At 42.5% G+C, this 23,273-nt stretch overlaps 1 protein-coding gene across 1 annotated transcript in view; it reads right to left on the minus strand.

The window, feature by feature from the left end:
• The window catches only part of SLC18A1 (solute carrier family 18 member A1), a 39,134-nt gene extending 21,534 nt beyond the window's left edge, over positions 1–17,600 (minus strand). Inside the window, exons 1-9 of the mRNA XM_052645173.1 lie at positions 17,477–17,600; positions 14,641–15,001; positions 13,994–14,052; positions 8,657–8,740; positions 7,696–7,788; positions 5,376–5,465; positions 5,091–5,134; positions 691–751; positions 514–609 (exon numbers count right to left, since the gene is read on the minus strand). Coding sequence (XP_052501133.1) covers positions 514–609; positions 691–751; positions 5,091–5,134; positions 5,376–5,465; positions 7,696–7,788; positions 8,657–8,740; positions 13,994–14,052; positions 14,641–15,001; positions 17,477–17,600 — 1,012 coding nt within the window. The remainder of the gene's footprint in view (positions 1–513; positions 610–690; positions 752–5,090; positions 5,135–5,375; positions 5,466–7,695; positions 7,789–8,656; positions 8,741–13,993; positions 14,053–14,640; positions 15,002–17,476) is intronic.
• Between the last annotated feature and the right edge of the window lie 5,673 nt (positions 17,601–23,273).

Here is a 23,273-nt window from a genome sequence, read left to right on the forward strand (position 1 = left end):
GTGCCCAAGTTCTTGTCCATTGAGTCAGTGATGCCATCCAACCATCACATCCTCTGCCGCCCTCTTCTTCTTTTGCCATCAGTCTTTCCCAGCATCAGGGTCAGATTTACCCTCTGAACTCTTAGTATTCTGATAGCCATTTTAGTGATAGGAAAGTGAAGCTCAGAAAGCTGATGTGATTTGCACAAGTTTGCATAGAAAATTAATGGAGCTGAAAGGAAAAGCCAAGGTCATTTGACGAGCAGTCATTCATCCACACAGCTAGGTGAGTTGCCCCTCCATCACCCCTGTCAAGCCCTCCCACTCTGTACTGGGGACTGCTCCTTGAAGGAACTGCCTATCCAATCAGGCTAGATTCACAGATACAGACAGGAGAGGTAATTTGATGAAGGAAGCATGCTGTCCCTCTATGACTCTCAAGATCTGGCCCTGATGATGCTTACCAATGACCTCAAAGAGGGTCCCTGGCCCATACCTCTGCCAAAATTCATGTTGAGGACCAAGGTCACTTACCCAACTGCCACTCAGGAGCACACATGGTCTGCAGCATCCAGATAGGCAATGTGGGCTCCAGCATGGCCACCCCCATGTTGGCAAAGCAGATGGAGCCTGGGGAGACAGTCCAGTGAGCCCCTGAGGCAGTCCTGAAGCTCAGATCCTTCCTCCCAAAGGGAGTCAATGTCAGCTTACCTGCAGCCACCAGGATATAAGGGTCTCTGAGAAGCGTGAGGAGTGGAGTCCCCTTGGCACTCTGAGAACACGGACAAAAAAAAACTTCATCTATACAGTGTATATGCCTCTCCTGTTTCACAGAATCTGAGAGCATGCAGGCAGGACCTTAGAGACCACCTACATCAGCTTCCTTACTGCAGAGATCAGCCACCCACAGGTCACAGATGGAGAAGTGATGTACCAGTGTCACAGAGTGAGCTGGTGGCAACCACATGGCCCCCGTGTGAAAGGCAGTCACAAAGGGTGGGACAACATAATCCAGACATAAGTCCTGCCTTCAGATGACCACCAACCAGGTCAGAATGGGTTGTCAGCAAGGCTGCCACTGGACAACAGGTGTCTGGATGCCTAGCCCCTCCACTTGATCTCCCCAGCACTGACATTTATCCAGGGAGAACCACAGGCAGATCACTGAGCTCCAGAGGTGACAGCTCACAGAGCTGCTCAGGCCTTCTGAATGCTTAGTTCTGACAATGTGGAGCCATACTGGACTGGCATTGCCAAAGAAGCCTGGACATATAGATTAAAATGTCAGCCTGAATTTCCAATTACAACACGGCCTGTCCTTCAGAAAACTCCATCCCAGCTATATTTAGTCATCTACCTTCCTTCCAAGCATACCAGCAAGCCCTTGGTCATCATGGTTACCTTTCCCTAAACTCCCTTCCTCCTTTTTCCAGTAGGTCCAAACCTCAGGCATTCATCAAAGTCAAGCTTAAATGGCCCCTTCTTATCCACAGTGTTCCCTAACTCAGTAGCTGGAATTTTCTCTCTTAAACTTCCTAAGCACTATGTCCTAATCCGTGGTATTTACTACTTTCTATCTTGATTTAGTAGTTTATTTACTCCAGTGTTCATCGAAGCACTATTTACAATGGCCAGGACATGGAATCAACCTACATGTCCATCAGCAGAGGAATGGATAAAGAAGATGTGGTGCATATATACACAATGGAATATTACTCAGCCGTAAAAAGGAATGAAAAGATGCCATTTGCGGCAATACGGATGGACCTAGAGATTGTCAGACTAAGTGAAGTCAGAAAGAGAAAGACAAATACCATATGATACCACTCACATGTAGAATCTAAAAAAGGGTACAAATGAAGCTATCCACAAAACAAATGCAATTGCCGATGCAGAAAACAAACTTATGGTTACCTGGGGGTAAGGGGTGGGGGAGAAATAAACTAGGAGGTTGAGATCACCACATATATAAAATAGACAACTAATAAGGACCTACTGTAAACCACAGGAAAGTCTACTCAGTATTCTCTAATGACCTATATGGGAAAAGAATCTAAAAAAGAGTGGACATATGTATATGTATGACTGATTCACTTTACTGTACACCTGAAACTAACACAACATTGTACATCAATTACACACCAATAAAAGTTTTTTAATAGCTTAATGGTTGACTTGATAAATAGGTTTAATAATTTTGATACGATAACCCTCTCTGCATACACACAGGGATGGATTATGATATTCAGAGATACTAGAACTAAAAAGATCACGCCCTCTCCCATATATAATTCAAGTAAAGAGGCAGGTCTAAATCATAAAATGTACCTAAAGAGGTTCAACAAAACTTTTGACTCAACAATCTTACTTATTACTTCCAATTTTAGGAAAATGCATATATACAAGATTATCAGCAATACATGAACCGTGAACTTCCAGATGTTCAAGCTGGTTTTAGAAAAGGCAGAGGAACCAGAGATCAAATTGCCAACATACCCTGGATCATTGAAAAAGCAAGAGAGTTTCAGAAAAACATCTATGTCTGCTTCATTGACTATGCCAAAGCTTTTGACTGTGTGGATCACAGTAAACTGTGGAAAATTCTGAAAGAGATGGGAATACCAGACCATATGACCTGCCTCTTGAGATACCTGTACACAGGTCAGGAAACAACAGTTAGAACTGAACGTGGAACAACAGGCTGGTTCCAAATAGGAAAAGGAGTATGTCAAGGCTGTATATTGTCACCCTGCTTATTTAACTTCTATGCAGAGTACATCATGAGAAACGCTGGACTGGAAGAAACACAAGCTCAAATCAAGATTGCTGGGAGAAATATCAATAACCTCAGATATGCAGATGACACCACCCTTATGGCAGAAAATGAAGAGGAACTAAAAAGCCTCTTGATGAAAGTGAAAGAGGAGAGTGAAAAAGTTGGCTTAAAGCTCAACATTCAGAAAATGAAGATCATGGCATCTGGTCCCATCACTTCATGGCAAACAGATGGGGAAACAGTGGAAACAGTGTCAGACTTTATTTGGGGGGGCTCCAAAATCACTGCAGATGGTGATTGAAGCCATGAAATTAAAAGACACTTACGCCTTGGAAGGAAAGTTATGACCAACCTAGATAGTACATTAAAAAGCAGAGATATTACTTTGTCAACAAAGGTCCGTCTAATCAAGGCTTTGGTTTTTCCAGTGGTCATGTATGAATGTGAGAGTTGGACTGTGAAGAAAGCTGAGCGCCGAAGAATTGATGCTTCTGAACTGTTGGAGAAGACTCTTGAGAGTCCCTTGGACTGCAAGGAGATCCAACCAGTCCTTTCTAAAGGAGACCAGTCCTGGGTGTTCTTTGGAAGGACTGATGCTGAGGCTGAAACTCCAATACTTTGGCCACCTGATGCAAAGAGTTGACTCATTGGAAAAGATCTTGATGCTGGGAGGGATTGGGAGCAGGAGGAGAATGGGATGACAGAGGATGAGATGGCTGGATGGCACCACTGACTCGATGCATATCAGTTTAGGTGAACTCTGGGAGTTGGCAACAGACAGGGAGGCCTGGCGTGCTGTGATTCATGGGGTCGCAAAGAGTCAGACATGACTGAGCGACTAAACTGAACTGACAAGATTATTAGGCTTCCTGATAGGTCAGATGGTAAAAAATCTGCCTGCAGGAGATCCCACTTTGATTCCTGGGTTGGAAAATCCGCTGGAGAAGGGATAGGCTACCCACTCCAGTATTTTTGGCTTCCCTTGTGGCTTAGCTGGTAAAGAATCTGCCTGTAATGCGGGAGACATGGGTTCCATCCCTGGGTTGGGAAGATATCCTGGAGGAGGGAAAGGCTACCCACTCCAGTATTCTAGCCTAGAGAATTCCATGTACTGTATAGTCCGACAAAGAGTCGGACATGACTGAACGACTTTCACTTTCACAAGATTATTAATTGCAGCACTATTCATATTTGCAAAATACTGGAAATTGCTGAAATGCTCAAACATAGATGATAGCATAAAACATGGAATGCATACAATGGTATGCCAGCCAGAAAAGGAACCACTTTTTTAAAATATGTAAAACGTTACCATCCAAAAATCAAAATTATTCCAAAAAGTACTAAAAGGCAATCATTTCCCTAGTCATACTTTTGATACCACAGGGGTGGGGGTTTCATACCAAGGAATTCTCCAGTTCTCTGGACCAACTGAATGTCCTGACAATTCAATTCAATTCTGACACTAATTACTTGCCTGCAATTCAGGAAACCCAGGTTCGAACCATGGGTCCAGAAGATCCCTGGAGAAAGGAATGGAAACCCATTCCAGCATTCCTGCCTGGGGAATTCCATGGATAGAGGACTCTCGCAGTCTACAGTCTAGGGTGTTGCAAACAGTTGGACATGACTGAGCAACTAACACTTTCACGGTGTAGACCCCACAGACTGAATCCCACTTCAGACACCCATCACAAGTAGCGCACCCAAAGGATACCAACAGTACTGTCTGACTTGGCTACAAAATCAAGATCTTTGGATCAAACTTTCCCATATTGTCTGTACTTTCTAATTTCTCTTCATGGTCTGATATGAATTTCTCAGAGCCATCTCTGTCTTGGTATCAGATAAGGACCAACTCTGATATTTAACTGCTACAGAATGACAGTCTATAAGGCTGCTCTGGGGGAAAATGTTGTTTGGATGGCCTCCAAGGTCTTCTTTACCCCTGAGACATTAAGATGTTATAATTATGAATACTCAGGTCCCAATGTCATTGTCATCCTGGTTCTGAATTACTATATATGACTCACTAGTAGTAGTAGTCATCATCGTCATTGTCATCGTGAAAGGTTTCTCTGACTCTTTATAAGGCCCTTCCTCCATCTTGGTCCAATATCAAGCCAGACTTCCCACCACCCCACCCCACCCCCCCCCCCCCGCCACCCACACACGATCCTAAATACAACCCTCTTGGGAATCCAGGACAGTTCTAGCTTTCTCCAGCTCCACTCCCCTTTCTCCCTGTGGCTTAATAGGGATGGTCCAGGCAAGCCTGGATCACTGCACTCGGCCATTCTCTCTCTGTCGGCAATGGAGCTTGGTGTTCACTCACCTCGGGAGAGATTTTAGAAGGCTGTAGGATGCAGAGCTGGAGTGCTAAGAAAGGGAGAGAGAGAGAGCTAGTTCAGTGTGTCCACTTACTAGTTGGAAGATCCAATGATGGTCACATTGTCAGTACTCTGCTCCTTACAGATCTAATTTCCTGAGCTGCCTCCCTCTTTCTTACAATGGGGCAGCCCCCAATCCACCCAGACACGTCTACCCGGACACCACAGCATAATCCATTTCCAACCTGACTGGGACTCTCACCTGTCCGGCGCCTCTTATGGTGACTCACCTCCATCCAGAAGAGCCAGGAAGGCCAAGATGAGGAAGGGTACAGTCTTCCCCAAAAACACATACGTCACACTTCCAAAGGGAGCTCCTACTGAAAAGGAAAACAGCCATGGATTCCAGAGGTGAGGAGCAGTCCCCCCATTCATGTTCATCCAGTGAGCATTTCATGAGGGCCTACAAGGGGCTGAGCATTGCAGGAGAGCATAAGCCTCTGAGGATTCAGAGATGAAGAAGGCCTGCTTTCACGGGGTTCAGTTTCTAGTGGAAGAAATGTGTGAGTAGGCATGGGGGGTGGGGGTGTGACCCAAATAATTAGAACATGATGAAAAGTAAAGGTTCCATGTAAAGAAATTAAACTCCAATAATAAAAATAATAATAATTAAAATTTTTTTAAAAGGGAAAAGAAAAGTAAAGTTTCCATCTTCAAAGTGCCAAGTAATCAGTTGCTTCAGTCACGTCCAACTCTTTGTGATGCTATGGACTGTAGCCCAACAGGCTCCTCTGTCCATGGGATTCTCCAGGCAAGAACAATATAATGGATTGTATTTCCCTCTTCAGGGGATCTTCCCAACCCAGGGATCAAATGCACATCTCCTCCATTGGCAGGTGGGTTGTTTACCACTAGCACCACCCAGGAAGCCCATGTAATCACAGTAGAGTGAGTTCAAGTGGCTATAGGGGCTTTGTTAAGTAGTTAATACAGGTGGGCATAAAACATGTGTGAAGAACACAGAGGTGTCAGAAAAAAGAAGTGTGGATCAAGATATAAGAAACTCCCTGTCACTAGAATAGAAGTATTTGGGAGACCAGGAGAGTGGGAACTTCTGGTGGCTCAGCAGTAAAGAATCCACCTGCCAGTGCAGGAGATGTGGGTTAAATACTTGGGTCAGGAAGATTCTCCTGGAGAAGGAAATGCAACCCACTCCAGTATACTTGCCTGGAGAATCCCATGGACAGAGGAGCATTGTGGGCTACAGTCCACGGGGTCACAAAGCGTCAGACACAACTTAGCAACTAAACAACAACCCTGTTACTAAAATAGGAGTGTTTGGGAGACAGGAGAGTGGGGAAGGTTGAGACTGAATACTCAAGGGCTCCATATATGCAAATAAAGCATGTATTTGGTCTTGTGGGCAAGAGAAACACCAGTGCTTTTCTGGTGGGGGAGGACCACAATATCTGGGCATAGGAAGCTTCTTCCGGAGGCAACTTGAAGGAAGGAGGCAACATACAGATCAGGCAGGCAGCTGATGCCATGTTCTAAGTGAGATGTGAAGAGGAACTGGCCTTGAGCAAGGAGGATATAGTGGACTTAATCATTTGGGAGTGGAAGGTGATAAAGGAGACAGGGAGGCACCCAAGTTTTAGCTTGGGTATTTGGGGAACTGGATACTAATACAGAGTAGAACTTTGGTTCCCTGTCCTCACCATGGGGGTAAGGGGAGAGATGCTTGTGTCTTCTCCTCAATTAGCTTGCAAACACTTCGAGGGCAGGAACCACATCTAAGACTTCTGAGCTATACACCCTTTGTGCTAGCATTGTACTTGGCATGTACATAATGCCCTAGGAAAGACTGAGGGCAAGAAAAGGGGTGACAGAGGATGAGATGGTTGGACGGTATCACTGACTCAATGGACATGAGTTTGAGTAAACTCAGGGAGATAGCGAAGGACAGGGAAGCCTGGAGTGCTGCAGTCCAAGGGGTCACAGAGTTGGACACAACTTGGAGACTGAGCAACCACACAGGGTATATAATACGTACTCAGTAAAAGTGTGTGTCTTGTTGGACTAATCGAGTAAACTAGATTTCGAATGAACCTCAAAGAAAGTATAACCTCGGGATTTGGAGCTTGGGATTCGAGCCTAGAAAATCTGAGTTCGTATTCTGGCTCTGGCATTTCTTGGCCATGTGACCTTGGACGGCTATGAGCCTTTTTAATCCTCATCTGTGTAATGGGGACAATCATTCCTCCTTCACACTGTGGTGGTGAGGATTTTAAAACGATTCAGTATATATTTAGCACAAAATCTGGAAGATAGCATGGTCCCCAGTTGAAAGCACTGGCCATGTATGGAAGTGGGGATGAGGCAGCAGCTGCTAACATGTGAAGACTCACTTCCGTGAGTAGACTAGGTGTCTGGACCATCCCCAGCCCCTTAGAGGCTATTCAGCTTCTTAAAGGGAAAGAGATTCTGCTTTCCCTGGGCAGAATTTCAGGAGGAGTCAAAACATGGTTGGACAGAGAAGGAAGGAAAATACTGTTTTCCAAGACCTTAGAAATACCTGCCTCCTGGAGATATCTCCCAGGTGCCACTCACCCAGCACTCCCAAGGCCAGGCCCCCCAAGGCAATTCCCATGGCCCGCCCTCTCTCGTGGTCATCAGTGTAGACACAGGCCAGCATCCCAAGACCTGAAAGGAGAAAGGCAGGCAGAATTAGCATACTGTCTCTGCCACGCTCACTGAGTCCTTGGTCTCAGCCCGATTATATCTCCAGGAGTCATCTTAACTAGAGTTTCAATTGGAAGGGTTTTACAGAACCTAACTCATAGTATTTTATACATACTGTCCCCAAGGGTCCCCCAAATGCCCACATGACTCACCTCTTCTGCTCAGAATATTATTGGAAGTGCAAAAGTCTCTGAATGCAGAATACCGTTATCCAATGATCCTGTATTTCATATCACTTTATCATTTCCTGGTACATTTCCCTGAATCCATGGATAGGGAGTAGGTCAAGGGAATGAAAACCCATGGACACAGAACACTGCTCTGTTCGATGAAGGTGCCCATCGAAGAGCATGAAAGCACCTGGGAGAGAGTATGGGCTGGACTCTTACTTCCACTTACTTACATGTACAATGGCATAAAACCTCTACTTCATAGGATTACATGAAGTCACGTATTTGATAATACTTTGCAAACTGGGATGTTGTTACCAATAGTATCAATATTACTGTTTCTATAAAACATTAAGAGGGGGACAGAGAAAAGACCACAAAATGGCATTAAATTAAAACCTTGCCAACTGTACCTTTTGCCTTGGGCTTGGTCTGACCTGAGCTAACTCCACCTAAATATTACCAGAGAAACTTACATCAGTCTTAGGGATTTAGAGGCCCTGCCAGAAACTCTATAATTATCTTGTTTTTGAATCACAATTTCTGCATTTTCTGATGATAGTTTCCTTAATTTCTTTATATAAATTTTATAGGGTCTGAAGGTATTAATAGCAAGAGATTGGTAAGAAATTTGTGTGTGTTTAAGATGTCAGCATTACCTGCAACAGATGAAAATGAAGATCCAATCCCTTGAAGAGTTCGGGCCACAAAAAGCAGAGTATAGGTACCAGAAAAGGCAAACACTGGACAAAGAGAATGGCAAGAATTCCTCAGTTAGCAAATGGTCTGACCACCAGTAGATGGGCTCATGATATTACAGACATGAGCCATTATGCTCATGTTTTAATAAAGAGGGATCACTGCTCCCTGTTTTCAGAGCTGCTTTTCTAATCCCTCCCTTAATTAGGATTGCATTATAATTGACATGAAGACTGAGAAAAAAAAGAAGCATAAATTGATGCACCACATGGTGGACAGAAGGCTGGGTGCCCACATTTCCTGCTTAAAGCCCAACATCCTGCCCACTGGAGTCAGGGCTGAACATGTAACCCAATGCCCTGGACTGAGAACTAGTCCCTAGACCTTACTTTTGGATTCTCCGTATGCCACAACCTGATTTGATCTTTGCCATAGCTGGGTCCTATTGGGTCATCTGGAGTGGGAGACAAAAGCTATGTGTACTTGAAGGTCCATGGGTATTGGGTAGAAAAAAATGTCTTGTGATTCAATTGGATCCTTCCTCTTCTATCGGAAAATCTTTTCGCCAAGTCAGATCAGTGAGTATTTATTAAGTAATACTGAGCATGCAGCTGTGCTGGACTCTGCAGGATGTGAAACAAAGAGACCACCCAGTTCATGCCCTTAAAGAGATGCAGTCTACTGAGACTAACAAGCACGCATGAAACTGAGGGCCAAACAGGACTATGTTATCAGAGACTAAATTACAGAGTGTTGGAGATAAGGTTGATGAGTCCAGACATGTCTCATCCCAGATTCTAAGACAACACCGCAGAAAGGGAGAAGACTTGTTCCCAAAGTGTCTGCATCAGCAACGTTGAAACCCTTTGCCCATTCATTACAATGGCTCTGCTTATTATCTTCCCCCATTACTTCCCCACATGATCACACCGTCTCCCAAACATGCAAATGATTGGCCTCTCCCTGCCACACTTCCAATGATCTCTCCCAGGCTTTCTGATTTCAATCTGTTCAAGGTCTGCTACCCCTGTGTCCTCTGAGAATAGTTAGACCAACTCATCCCTGTTTGCCCAGGACCTTCATGATTTTATTTTATTTTTATTTATTTATTTTATTGGTATATAGTTGCTGCTTTACAATGTTGTGCTAGTTTCTGTTGTACAATGAAGTCAATAGGATATATATATACACACATATATTTCCTCCTTCTTGGACCTCCTTTGCACCCACCCATTCCACCCACCTAGGTCAAGAGGCATGTGAAAAGATGATCAACACCACTAATTATTAAAGAAATGAAGATCAAAACTTCAATGAGGTATCACCTTACACCACACATCACACACACAATGACCATCATCAAAAAATCTACAAACAATAAAGGCTGGAGAGGGAGTGAAGAAAAGGGAATCCTCTTGCACTGTAGGTGGGGATGTAAATTGATGCAGCCACTGTGGAGATCAGTATGGAGGTTCTTTAAAAAACTGAAAATAAAACTACTTCATCCTATTTTATTTTTTTGGCCACACCTCACAACATGTGGGACCTTAGTTCCCCAACCAGGGAATTGAATCTGTGCCCCTTGCAGTGGCAGCATGGATTCCTAACCACTGGACCACCAGGGAAGCCTCTAGGACCTTAGAGGTTTTAAAATCAAAAGTCTCACATCCTGGGAAGCCCCTCAATCCCAGGCAAACTGGGGGGTTGGTCCCCCCTGTTTAGGAAGACCAAAGTAATTTTGCACCCCTAACACAGGCCACCATGTAACTCCTAATTACATTAAGTTTGTTTTCCAGCTAGGGGGCCCTTAGGGAGAGTGATGGGCATCAGCAACCTCATTTAGTATTTAAAAACCCTGAAGAAGACTTCCCTGGTGACACGGTGGATAAGAATCGGACTGCCAATGCAGGGAACATGGGTTCAGTCCCTAGTCCAGGAAAATTCCACTTGCTGGAGGGCAACTAAGCTGGAATGCCACAACTATTGAGCCTGTGCTTTATAGCCCTGGAGCCAAAACTACTGAGCCTGCACGCCTAGAGCCTGTGCTCCACAGCAGGAGAAGCCACAGCAATAAGAAGCCTGAGCACTGCAATGAAGAATAGCCCCCTCACTGCAGCTGGAGAAAAGCCAGCGCAGCAACCAAGACCCAGTCCAGCCAAAAATAAAATAAATAAATACTTTAAAAAAAAAAAAAACGACAAAACCCTGAAGGAATGCTACATAGGATCCCCTAAACACCAAATGTTTGCTAGAGTTAGGCCAACTCAGCATAGCAACACTGGTTATGGTATCGAAATAATAATTATTATTTAATACACACAGTTTGGTAGATAAGAAAGCTTTCAAAACATGGGTTCTTGGCAGAGAATCAGGCTAAAAAAGTATGGGATCCACTAGCACACTGCATTATCTCATTTTGCAGTGTGTTTGTCCTGTCGTCCAGGCAACCATCAAGTGCCCAGGGAAGCCCCTGGGGTCCAGTGGTCAAGAATCACTTGCCAATGTAGGGGGCATGGATAGCATACCTGGTCCAGAAAGATCCCACATGCTGGGGGGCAGCTAAGCCTATGCACCACAACTACTGAAGCCTATACGCCTAGAGCCTGTGCTCTGCAACAAGAGAAGCCACCGCAATGATGAGACTGAGAGAAGAGCCCCCACCCACCACAACCAGAAAAAGCCCGTGCACAGCAACGAAGACCCAGCACAGCCAAAAGTAAAGCAAATAAATAAATAAATATTTCCTAATGGAGTTTATTCAAAAAAAGAAAAAGAAAAAAAAGAATCTGCCTTCCAATGAAGGGGACATGGATTCAATCCTTGGTCAGAGAACTAAGATCCCACATGCCACGAGGCAACTAAACTCATGTGTGGCAATGACTGAACCCATGCTCTGCAAATAGAGAGCCCATGCACTGCAAACTACAGAGCCCATGCACGCCGGAGCTCGGGCACCACAGCTAGAGAGAAGCCCATGCAACACAGCGAAAGATTCTGCTTGCCACAATGAGGACTCCATGTAGCCAAAATAAATGAGAACTTCAAGATGTGTAGAACCACATCTTTTCATTCTTTACATTCCCTCAGCGACTTTTCACCATCAAGGCATCATACATATGCACCAGAGAAATGAATTATATCTATCTCATTTGATGAAACAGAGCACCTTATTACTTTTTAATTTACTGCTTAGCATAGGTTGGGGCTTCCCTGATAGCTCAGTTGGTAAAAAATCCACTTGCAATGCAGGAAACTCCAGTTGAATTTTGGGGTCAGGAAGATCTGCTGGAGAAGGAGTAGGCTACCCACTCCAGTATTCTTGGGCTTCCCTTGTGACTCAGCTGGTAAAGAATCTGCCTGCAATGTGGGAAACCTCGGTTCAATCCCTGGGTTGGGGAGATCCCCTGGAGAAGGGAAAGGCTACCCACTCCAGTATTCTGGCCTGGAGAATTCCACAGACTGTATAGTCCATGGGGTTGCAAAGAGTCGGATATGACTGAGCAACTTTCACTTTCATCACTTTCAGCCTAGGTTGAGCTCCTAGAAGTTCAATAAAGATTTCCTAACATTCTCAGATAGAACTTCATACACGGAGCTCCTGCACTTTGTCCCTTCTAGCCCTGACTGAAACAAGTTCCTGTTAAGCACTGGTAGAAAGGAGTCAAGTTCTATGCTGGAATGAATGGAAACTTCAGGAGGAACAATAGGAAAAATAGAAAAGTAATAGAAAGGTAATAAGAAAAATAAGAGAGAGAGTCTTCCCTGGTGGTCCAGTGGTGAAGAATTCCCCTGTCAACGCAGGACAGGAGTTCCATCCCTGGGCCAGGAGGATCCTACATGCCTCAGGGCAGCTAAGCCCCTGCACCAAAACTACTGAGCCCATGAACTCTAGAGGCTGTGCCCTGAAACAAGAGAAGCCACCACAATGACAAGCCTTCGCACTGCAACTAGAGAGTAGCCCCCACTCGCCGTAACTAGAGAAACCCCACACACATCACCAAAGACCCAGCACAGCCACAGATAAGTAAATAAACAAATAATTTGGAAAAGAGAAACAAGAGGGAGAATGGGTGTGCTGCTTGGAGGAGAGGTAGCAGAAGCATCAAGCTGCCTTCCCTTTATTAACCTCTCCCCACCCCCTCATCCTTGCCCATTTTCATTCTTTCTTATTTTTTCAGGGTCAATTTCCAGGTATATTTTATTTCATTTAATATTCTCATTTTATCTCCATTTTATTGGGAACATTTATCTGATGCTGGGTAGACTATTTGTCTTTCTCTTTCTTGTTTCCTTAGCAAATTTATTTTCTAAATCTATAACCTTTCATGGCCTTCCTTGAAGGCAGTAAACTTTTTCGAATTTGCCAGTTGCTATTGACCAATTTGGAGAGGGCAATGGCAACCCACTCCAGTACTCTTGCCTGGAAAATCCCATGGATGGAGGAGCCTGGTAGGCTGCAGTCCATGGAGTCATGAAGAGTCGGACAAGACTGAGCGACTTCACTTTCACTTTTCACTTTCATGCATTGGAGAAGAAAATGACAACCCACTCCAGTATTCTTGCCTGAAGAATCCCAGGGACAGAGGAGCCTAGTGGGCTGCCGTCTATGGGGTTGCACAGAGTCAGACACGACTGAAGCAACTTAGCAGCAGCATTGACCAATTTAGACTTTTTGTTAGTTGCCCTTTACCCTTGTAAATCAAAATACTATGACCTATTCTCAAAGATGAGAGGTTTTTACTAAACTCATTCAAGGGATTACTCACACACACACACACACACACAAACACATATACACATACACACACACTCACACACACACACTACATTATACATATTAAAACAGCCTTCACAGTTATCCCCAGCTGAATGAAGTGAACTATCTGTTCTTTTACAGTGTAATACACAAATGCCGGGCTTGCCAGTTGGCTCAGTGGTAAAGAATCCACCTGCCAGTGGAAGGAGGTACAGAAGATTCAGGTTTGATCCCTGGGTCAGGAAGATCCCCTAGAGGAGGAAATGGCAACCCACTTCAGTATTCTTGCTGGGATAATCCCAAGGAGTCACAAAGAGTCAGGTACAACTGAGCAACTGAGCACATAGTCGCTGCCACATAGACTAAGTTGTCTCTCCCGCTCTGGTCCCCATAACAAAACTGTAAAGCATTTAAATCAGTGCATAGGCCACTTAGTCAAATGACTAATTAGCTAACTTGACTCTGCTATCTTCCCTGTAATGCATGTGATAAAATCAAAGTTAATCAACAAAGGGAAGAATAGCAGGAACAAATTACTTACTAACTGTGGAGATAAACATGATAACAAAGCCAGCAAACATGGGGATGTGATATCCGATCCTAAAAGGGAATTAAAAAAAAAAGATACAAGTCCAATAGCCATCCATACACTTGCAGTATATTGTTTCATGCAATTGGGAACAGAAATGTGGTTATTTGAGTGTCTCTGAATGCAGGTATAGAGATGGAATATTACACATGAATACATACAAATAAACAGGCAAATTTACCTGTCAGCCAGGACCCAAATCCTCTTTTCCAGAAAAGATAACCTAAGCAGAGTACATCTCTTTTTGAAACATTAGAATAATCCCAAACCATGAAGTACTAAGAGGCCAGCACTCTAGATTGCAATAGGCTTGTCCTATTTCCACCCTTTCCCCATTTAAACCATGTTCCAGGGCACTGAAATAACACCAATAGAATACTTCTGTTCACGGGTTCTCTTCTTGCTATTCAACAGTCAAAGAAAACCTGAAACCCATGTTATTACACCAATATTGCATTGTCCTTCCCAAACAGCTGACTGCCTGGGATGCAGACAAGTAATCACGTTTATCCCTTCTAACCACCTTTATGATATCTTAGCCCATCCTCCTATTTCTGAGTCTCTGAGTTCCCTGTATGGCACTGCGCCCATCAAGATACCTGTTGGTAAGAGGTCCCACGAAGGGGTTGACCAGAAGTTGCATCAGAGCCTTGGAAGCAAATAGAACCCCGACCCATATGTTCTCTTCCTTCAGGAATTCTGTGGCTTGAAAGCAGTTGTTTCCATGCGCTACATCAGCTTCAGTGACTGGAGGGGAGACGGTACCAGAAATGCCACTTGTCCTTGCTGTGCCACTGGGCACACTTTGTTCAATAGCCACGGTGTTGTTTTCAAAGAAGGAGAAGACGGTGGAAAAAGCGGGAGTGAGGGCAGACTGGGAAGTTGTGGTGGAGCCGAGGTATCGAGAACCGTTGATGTCTTTGAATTCTTTGGCATAGAGGTAGGTGGGCACAATAGGCACTGAAAGTGAAGTGCAAGTCATGAGGGCTAAGGCCAGATTGTCTTTTGACTGTTAGTCAATCCAGGGACATTACCACACAATCCAGATTTATGTTCATGGAGATGTCTAAGTGATATGATCTGAAGTCTACCCAAAGGCTGTGCGGGGACTTCGCTGGTGGTCCAGTGGTTAAGGATCCACCTTTCAACTGAGGACACGGGTTCGATCCCTGGCCCAGGAACTTAGGTCCCACATGTTGTGGGGCAACTAAACATGTGTGCCACGACTACTGAGGTCCTAGAGCCTGTGCCCTGCAACAAGAGAACCCACCACAATGAGAAGTTCATGTACTGCAACTATAGAGTAGCCCCTATTCACCACAACTAGAGAAAGCCCGGGTACATCAACAAAGAACCTGTGAGCCACAAAAAGAACCCAGCACAGCCAAAAAAAAAAAAAAGGAATGTGCCTGCCCAAATTATCCTATTAGCTCAAGTGCATGAATTCCAACCATCATACAACCAGTCCTCATTATTCACGAATTCCATATTGGCTCATTCACTCACTGGCTAACATTTATTTGTAATCACCAAAATCAGTGCTCACAGACCCAGTATGGTTTTTCTTAGACACACATGCAGAAAACACTGAGTCATCAGATGTTCGGTTTTGCAACTGAGGCTGAACAAGGCAGACTCTGCCTTCTTGTTTCACTCTCACACAGAAATGCGGAGCATGAGGTGGGGAGGAGCAGTGCAGGGCAAGAATGTGCAGCTCTGGGGCCAGTTGCGCAGAGCTTGAATCCACTGGGCACCTGTTAGTGGAGCCGCCTCAGGCAAGTAAGTCACTTAACACTTCTGAAGCTCACTATCTCTTCTGTTAAAAGAAAAAAAAAATACAATCTACCAGGACAGATAACGGGTTTTTTTAATTTAAGATTATAATCTATATGGGGTATGCATGTATATGTGTGTATTTTCCCAAGGAGCAATTATTTGTCATTAAAATATTAATTGACTAAATGCATGCATGCATGTGTGTACACCAAGTCAATTCTGTTGTGCCCGACTCTATTGACTATAGTCCACCAGACTCCTCCAACCATAGGATTCTCCAGGCAAGAATACTGGAGTGGGTTGCCATGCCCTCCTTCAGGGGTTCTTCTCAACCCAGGGGATTGAACCCGAGTCTCCTATGGCTCCTGCATTTCAGGCAACCAACTAAATATTAATTGACTAAATCCAGTGCTCAGGGATTTTCCTGGTGGTCCAGTGCCTAAGACTCTATGCTTTCACTGCAGGGTCATGGGTTTGACCCCTGGTCAGGAGACTAAGACCCGGCATGCCCCAAGTGAGGCCATAAATAAATGTGAATATAGATAAATAAACCCAATGTTCACAGAAACTTTATAGAGCATAATCACCACAAATAAGAACTGACTGTACTGGATTTACAATTTGTCTCAAGAAGATTCTTGTTTGGAAGCATATATTTTACCCAAGGGACTTCCCAGGTGGTGCTAGTGGTAAAGAACCGCCTGCCAATGCAGGAGACATAATGAGACACGGCTTCAATCCCTGGGTGGGGAAGATCCCCTGGAGGAGGGCATGGCAACCCACTCTAGTATTCTCGCCTGGAAAATATCAAAGACAGAGGAGCACAGTGGGTTACAGTCCAGAAGGTCTCAAAGAGTCGGACACAACTGAAGCGACACGGCATGCGTGCATGCATTTTATCTGAGGGGAAATATGTTGGCACCCATTTACATACCAGCATAACTAAATGTAAAAATTAATATACTACCAACTTAAAAAGAAGAACTGGGAGGGAATGAGCCACAGGAAAGTAAGATTTGAATAAGGAATTGGAAATCCACATAGAATATGTTGGGCTTCCCTGGTAGCTCAGCTGGTAAAGAATCCACCTGCAATTCTGCAATGTAGGAGACTCGGGTTCGATTCCTGAATCAGGAAGAGTCCCTGGAGGAAGGCATGGCAACCCACTCCAGTATTCTTGCCTGGAGAATCCCCATGGACAGAGGAGCCTGGCAGACTACAGTCCAAGGGGCAGCAAAGAATCAGACATGACTGAGCAACTAAGCACAGCATAGAGTGTGTTATTTTGACAGAACAGACAAAAGTAGCACAGTGAGAAGATACTCACTATCCCAGAGGCCTTTGGAATAATTAGCACCCTGGAAAGGAGTAGGGGGAGGAAGAAAGGGATTTCCGGTTCTGGCCCCAGGTCAGCCTCTTTGATTCGGTCAGATGCTCTCTGAACCTCCTTCTCTTTGAACCTCTGGGGTCTTTCAGCAAAGGTTGGTAAGTTTCAGACTCCATTTCCTGCTGTTTCCTCCAGTCCCTAGCAATCTTGGTGTCTTCAAGCACAAAAGGAAAAAGTCTCCAGTCCATTCACTGCAGAGTTGTAACAGGGCACATGCCGCCCCCTGGGGCACAGAGCAAATTAACCCCCAGCACCAAGACCCCCAAACGTACCCACCACAGTGAGCAGCATGTTGTCCAGGAGCAGAGCAACAAACACCACCAGCAGCACCAGCTTCCGGGATTCTCTCCCCTTCTTCAGTAACCGCTGAGGAGCATCCAAGACTGTCCTGAGCATGCTGAGGGCTGGGCCAGGGCAACTTCACCAGGTTCTCAGGGAGGATCCTGTTATAGTTACAAGCCTTTGCTGAAAGAAGGGAGAAATTCTCTCCGGAAAATTGAAACTCATGATTAAAATGAGAAGCACAAAGAGTTCAAGTGATAGGATGGTATTTGTTTTGTTTTGTTTTTTTCATTAAAAAAAATATTTTCTTGAAGTATAGTTGATTTACAATGTTGGGTTAATTTCTGCTGTACAGCAAGGTGATTCAGTTATACCTATGTCTATATTCTTTTTCATATTCTTTTCCATTATGGTTTATCACAGGATACTGAATATAGTTCCCTGGCCTTGTTTATCCATCCTATATATAATAGTCTGCATTGGCTAATCCGAAACTCCCAAAGATCAGACGGTATTTGAACTTTTCCGTGCTCACATCTCTGTTCTCTTCTTACCCATCTCCATAGCCCATTCCCAGAATGCCTTCCAAGAAAGCACTGCTTATCAGCTTTTTATATCTGGAACTTTACCCTGCACATGAAGCAGGCTTTATAGAGTGTCATGGAGTTCTGTGTTTCTCAAACATCAGACATTTGCCCACCACCTTGGTAGTATATGGCATATCTGAGGACTACTTGTATTGTTATTTACTTAATCTTTTCCTCTATAGCCATTTTAAAAGCTGAAACACTATTGTTTAAAAACATAAATTTATGTGCTATGTCAAAAAAATAATATTCTACGTCTATGTACCACCTCAAAGTAGCCCATGTGCCGCAGTGTTATTATAACTTTTGCTGCCAGCGAGAAACACGGACCTCGACCAGCCTTTTCATCTCACAGATGAGAAATCTGAGATTCAAGAAGCTAAGAGGTGTGTCTCAGGTCACACAATTAGTAACAAACTAGAACAAAATCCCAAGTTTTTTTTTTAACTTGCAGGAAAGTACCCCACCACCTTTCCTTGTTCTGTGATAGTAGAAACACACCTATTTTTTTGTTTAAGCTTACAAATGCCACTTAGAAATGTGTGCTACTCTGTGTAAGTAAAATCCTAGCTTTGATGATTCATTTTCTACTTAGGACTTCACCTCTTTAGTCAGCAAGAAGTCACAGTACTTTGTTAAACTTCAGGTAATAACAGTTGCTGGGAAGAATTCCATTTTCTTTTATGTCATTTCTGTTGTAGCATCAACAATTCCAATTTTATAATGTTTAAAATAGATTACTGTTAAGAAACATATCAGGCTCAAAAAATTGTGTTCCCCTTAATTTGAAACCTGTCTTAAGAAAATAATCAGAAATAGTCAAATATTTTCAAGTAAAAATTAAATGTTTAAAATAAATAATCCTATTTATGTTAGTGAAGAAATGATACATTTTGATGGTAGAATATAAATAGTTCTCAAAAATAATATTTTCAAATAATTTTCATGATTTAGAAAATATCATTAATATGTTAAGAAAAAATGATATTAGACTGTATTTATAACCTGATCTCAATTACATAAAAAATATAGATGCACCATTTTAAAAGAATAGAAAGATACACACACAAGAGCCACACAAGAGTTATTATAATCAATGACAAATTATCTTCTTTTTGAGTTAATCTATAACTTAATTATTCTACAATTAACTAATTCCATAATATAAGAAATAAATGATTTTAAATGATGATCATTGGGGTTCAGTAGTCAACTTCACATGCTGGAAATATCCAAGCAGTGAGCTGCTCTGTTCTAAGGCAAGGGCTGGAGGAAAAATACCGTCCACACTACAGATCCAAGTGACTGAGGAGTCCCCATGGAACAAAATTTTCAGATCAGAAACTAAGAAATAAGCAGAAAATGCCTGCAAATCACTTAAGAACCTTCATTTCTCTGAATATAAGGAAAAGCTATTTCTAAATACAAATTGACTTACAATATATAAGAAATGCATACATAAGAAAATAAGAAAAAACTAAAAGAAAAACAATGGAAAACTCAAAGATGTAAAATGGAATAAAATAAGTACTCTGAGAGCAGACCAAAAATATATAAATGATCAAAACCAAACGGAACAACAAACCAAACAAAACCAGGAATTTGTCAACAAGTCAGCAGTAAATTTTAAAGTCATAATTCTCTATTCAGAGACACAAATTATAAAGAAGGATTAAATGTGGCCAGAGAGAGAAACATCTTACCTTAGAGTTCACCTGGTATGAGATACTCAGTGAGGTATTGCCAGCTGTTAACAGTTCAGCAGGGACTTTTCTCATAAAGTGTGCCTGCTGGTGGATTTATTGCCACAGGTTATCTGAGGAGGCCATGTGTGCCCTTTGTCCACAAAGATTTAATTGGAACCTTAACTCCCTGCGTCACAGGGAGGAAGCACCACTGAATAGCACAAAGAGCGGGGAGAAATTATCCTAAACAAAGATGCACTAGGCTACACTGTTTTCCATCCATGCTTATCTATCATCAAACCCATTAACTTTTGTCTGGTCTGAATACAAATTGGAAGACACAGCGGAACCAGGGTACAGATCCTGTCCCTTGTTACTTAGTCAAAGAGCTCCACACATCCAGTTGCTTTCTGGAAATAAGCAAATACTAGAACACCCACAGGACCAATAGAAAAAAAAAAAAAAAACACCAAAAAACCCCTGCAATTCTCAAGTTTAAAAATCCAGCTCCATGGCCTCTTTGGAGGCATGGATTGTGCACTTCCATCTTTATATCCCAATGCTAGCTCAATGCCTAGCACATAGCAGCCTCCAGTAAATATATCTTGTGTTGATGACTGGATGGATGGGTTACATGAGAGTATGGCTCATTATGGAAGTTTGGAGTGGCCCTATAGGTCTATACTTTCATGACATTGAAGAGTCATCATTAGGGCAAAGAACGTGCATGCTAAGTCACTTCAGTCATGTCCGACTCTATTCGACCCCACAGATTGTAGCCCGCCACACTCCTCTGTCCATGGGATTTTCTAGGCAAGATTACTAGAGTGGACTGCCATTTCCTACTCCAGGGGATCTTCCTGACCCAGGGATCTAACTCTTGTGACTCTTGCTTTAACAGGCAGGTTCTTTACCATTAGCACCACCTGGAATTTATAATTTATAAAAGAGCAAATACAACTTTTGAGCAGAGTAGTAGCAGAGCTTTCCTAATTATGCAAGTTGTAGCCTCTCCTAATTGTCTTAATTAACTGGGGAACTTTCAACTTAGGGCTTAAAAAAAAGAGAGAGATTTAAAGAAAAACTAGAAAAAGAAATAGGAAGGAAGCAACAGAAACAGGAAGAGGGGAGTATATGAGTTTGCTATTGCGGATGTAACAAATTACCACACACTTAATGGCTTATAACAACACAAACATATTATCTTAGAGTTCAGGAGGTCAGAATTCCAATATAGGCCTTACTGGGCTAAAACTCAAGGAGTTGGCAAGGTTACAATTATATATTTTCAGTTAACTGTAGCCATACTAATACTACAGACTAGCCAAGTTTGGATGCTCATACAACAATCCAATGCTCATCATTGTTAATAATAGAGCGTTGTCTATCAAACAGAGGTGAGTTCTTATCTTCCTCCTGTTTAAATTTCTAAAGTTAGCGGGGAAAAAGCTGGTGTAAGTATATGCTCAATCGCGTCCAACTCTTTAAGACCCCATGGACTATAGCCTGCCAGACTCCTCTGTCCATTGAATTTCCCAAGCAAGAATGCTGGAGTGGGTTGCCATTTCCTACTCCAGGGGATCTTCCCAATCCAGGGATTGAACCCTTGACTCCTGCATTGGCAGGAGGATTCTTTACCACTGAGCCACGTGGAAAGCTCATTATGAATATAGGGAAATATAAATTCAAAATACACTATTAGTGTGCAAATAGATGTAGTTCTTTTAATAAGCAATTTGGCTTTCTATCTCTTGTCTTTTTTCATTTTCTGCTTTGGAATAATTTTTTAAATTGACATATAGTTAATTTACAATGTTATGTTAGTTCCAAGTTTCGAATGACTCAGTTATATATTAATATGTATATATAAATTTTTTCAGACTCTTTTCCAGTATAGGTTATTATTGAGTACAGTTCCCTGTGCCATACAATAGGTCCTTACTGTTTACCTATTTTATATACAGTAGTATGTATATATTAATCTCAAACTCCTAATTTATCTCCCCCATCTCTTGTCTTTCAAATCATAAAATATCCATATCTTTTAAGCTAGTAATTATACTTTTTACAAATCTATTCTAAGAAAATAAGCTAAAATGTAGGAGAAATATCACAGGTACAAAATTTTTATCAGCAGTGAGGGAAAAGTTAGAAACATCTCAATGTCCAACTGTACAAAAAGATTTAAGTGTATGAATTTTAAGTACTGACATGATGCTAAAACAAGGAAAAAAGGTTTATTATGAAGGCTATATGTCAACCTGGAAAAAATATATATGTTTATACCTAAATATTACATTGGGAAGTAAGAAAGCAGAATATAAAACTTCATGTAAATTAACAGTAATATTGTGCACAATTGTCGAAAGGGAAAAGCAAACCAAACGTTCACTGATGAATGAACAGATAAACAAAATGTGATATTTGCATACAGTGGAATATTATTCAGCCTTAAATATGAAGGACATTCTGACACATGCCACATGGATAAACCTTCAGGACCTTAGGCTAAGTTTAATAAGCCAGTCACAAGAAGACAATGCTGTTTGATTCCACTTATTTGAGCTAACTAGAGTAGTGAAATTTATAGAATCAGAAAGTAAAAAGGTTTCAGGGATCTGGCAGGAGGAGGAAGTAAGTTTTTGCTTTGCAAGCTGAAAAACTTCCAGAGATTGGTTGGTTGCACAACAATATGAATATACTTAATGCTACTGAACTGTCACTTTAAAATGGCTAAGATGATAAATTTTTTATTATGCGATTTTATCATAATTAATTTTAAATTTTACATGCATTGCAATTTTTATCTATAAAAATTTCATATGCATAAGACAAATGCGTGCATGCGTGCTCAGTTGCTTCAGTTGTGTGCAACCCCATAGCCTGTAGCCCACCAGGATCCTCTGTTCATGGGATTCTCCAGGCAAGAATACTGGAGTCGGTTGCCATGCCCTTCTCCAATATAAGACAAATACACCTAAGTTATATTAGTGGTTATGCTAAATGGCATAACAGTCCCATCATCTAAATGCTAAATGGAGTCTGGTCCCATCACTTCATGGCAAATAGATGGGGAAACAGTGGAAACAGTGACAGACTTTATTTTTAAGGGCTCCAAAATCACTGCAGATGGTGATTGTAGCCATGAAATTAAAAGACACTTGCTCCTTGGAAGAAAAGTTATGACCAACCTAAACAGCATATTAAAAACCAGAGACATTACTTTACCTACAAAGGTCTGTCTAGTCAAAGCTATGGGTTTTCCAGTAGTCAAGTATGGATGTGAGAGTTGGACTGTAAAGAAAGCTGAGAACCGAAGAACTGATGCTTTTAAACTGTGCTGTTGGAGAAGACTCTTGAGAGTCCCTTGGACTCAAGGAGATCCAACCAGTCCATCCTAAAGGAAATCAGTCCTGAATATTCATCGGAAGGACTGATGCTGAAGCTGAACCCCTAATACTTTGGCCACCTGATGGGAAGAACTGACTCATTGGAAAAGACCTTGATGCTGGGAA

Source organism: Budorcas taxicolor, chromosome 8 (genome assembly GCF_023091745.1).
Source record: "Budorcas taxicolor isolate Tak-1 chromosome 8, Takin1.1, whole genome shotgun sequence".
In the NCBI taxonomy this organism is placed as follows: Eukaryota; Metazoa; Chordata; class Mammalia; order Artiodactyla; family Bovidae; genus Budorcas; species Budorcas taxicolor.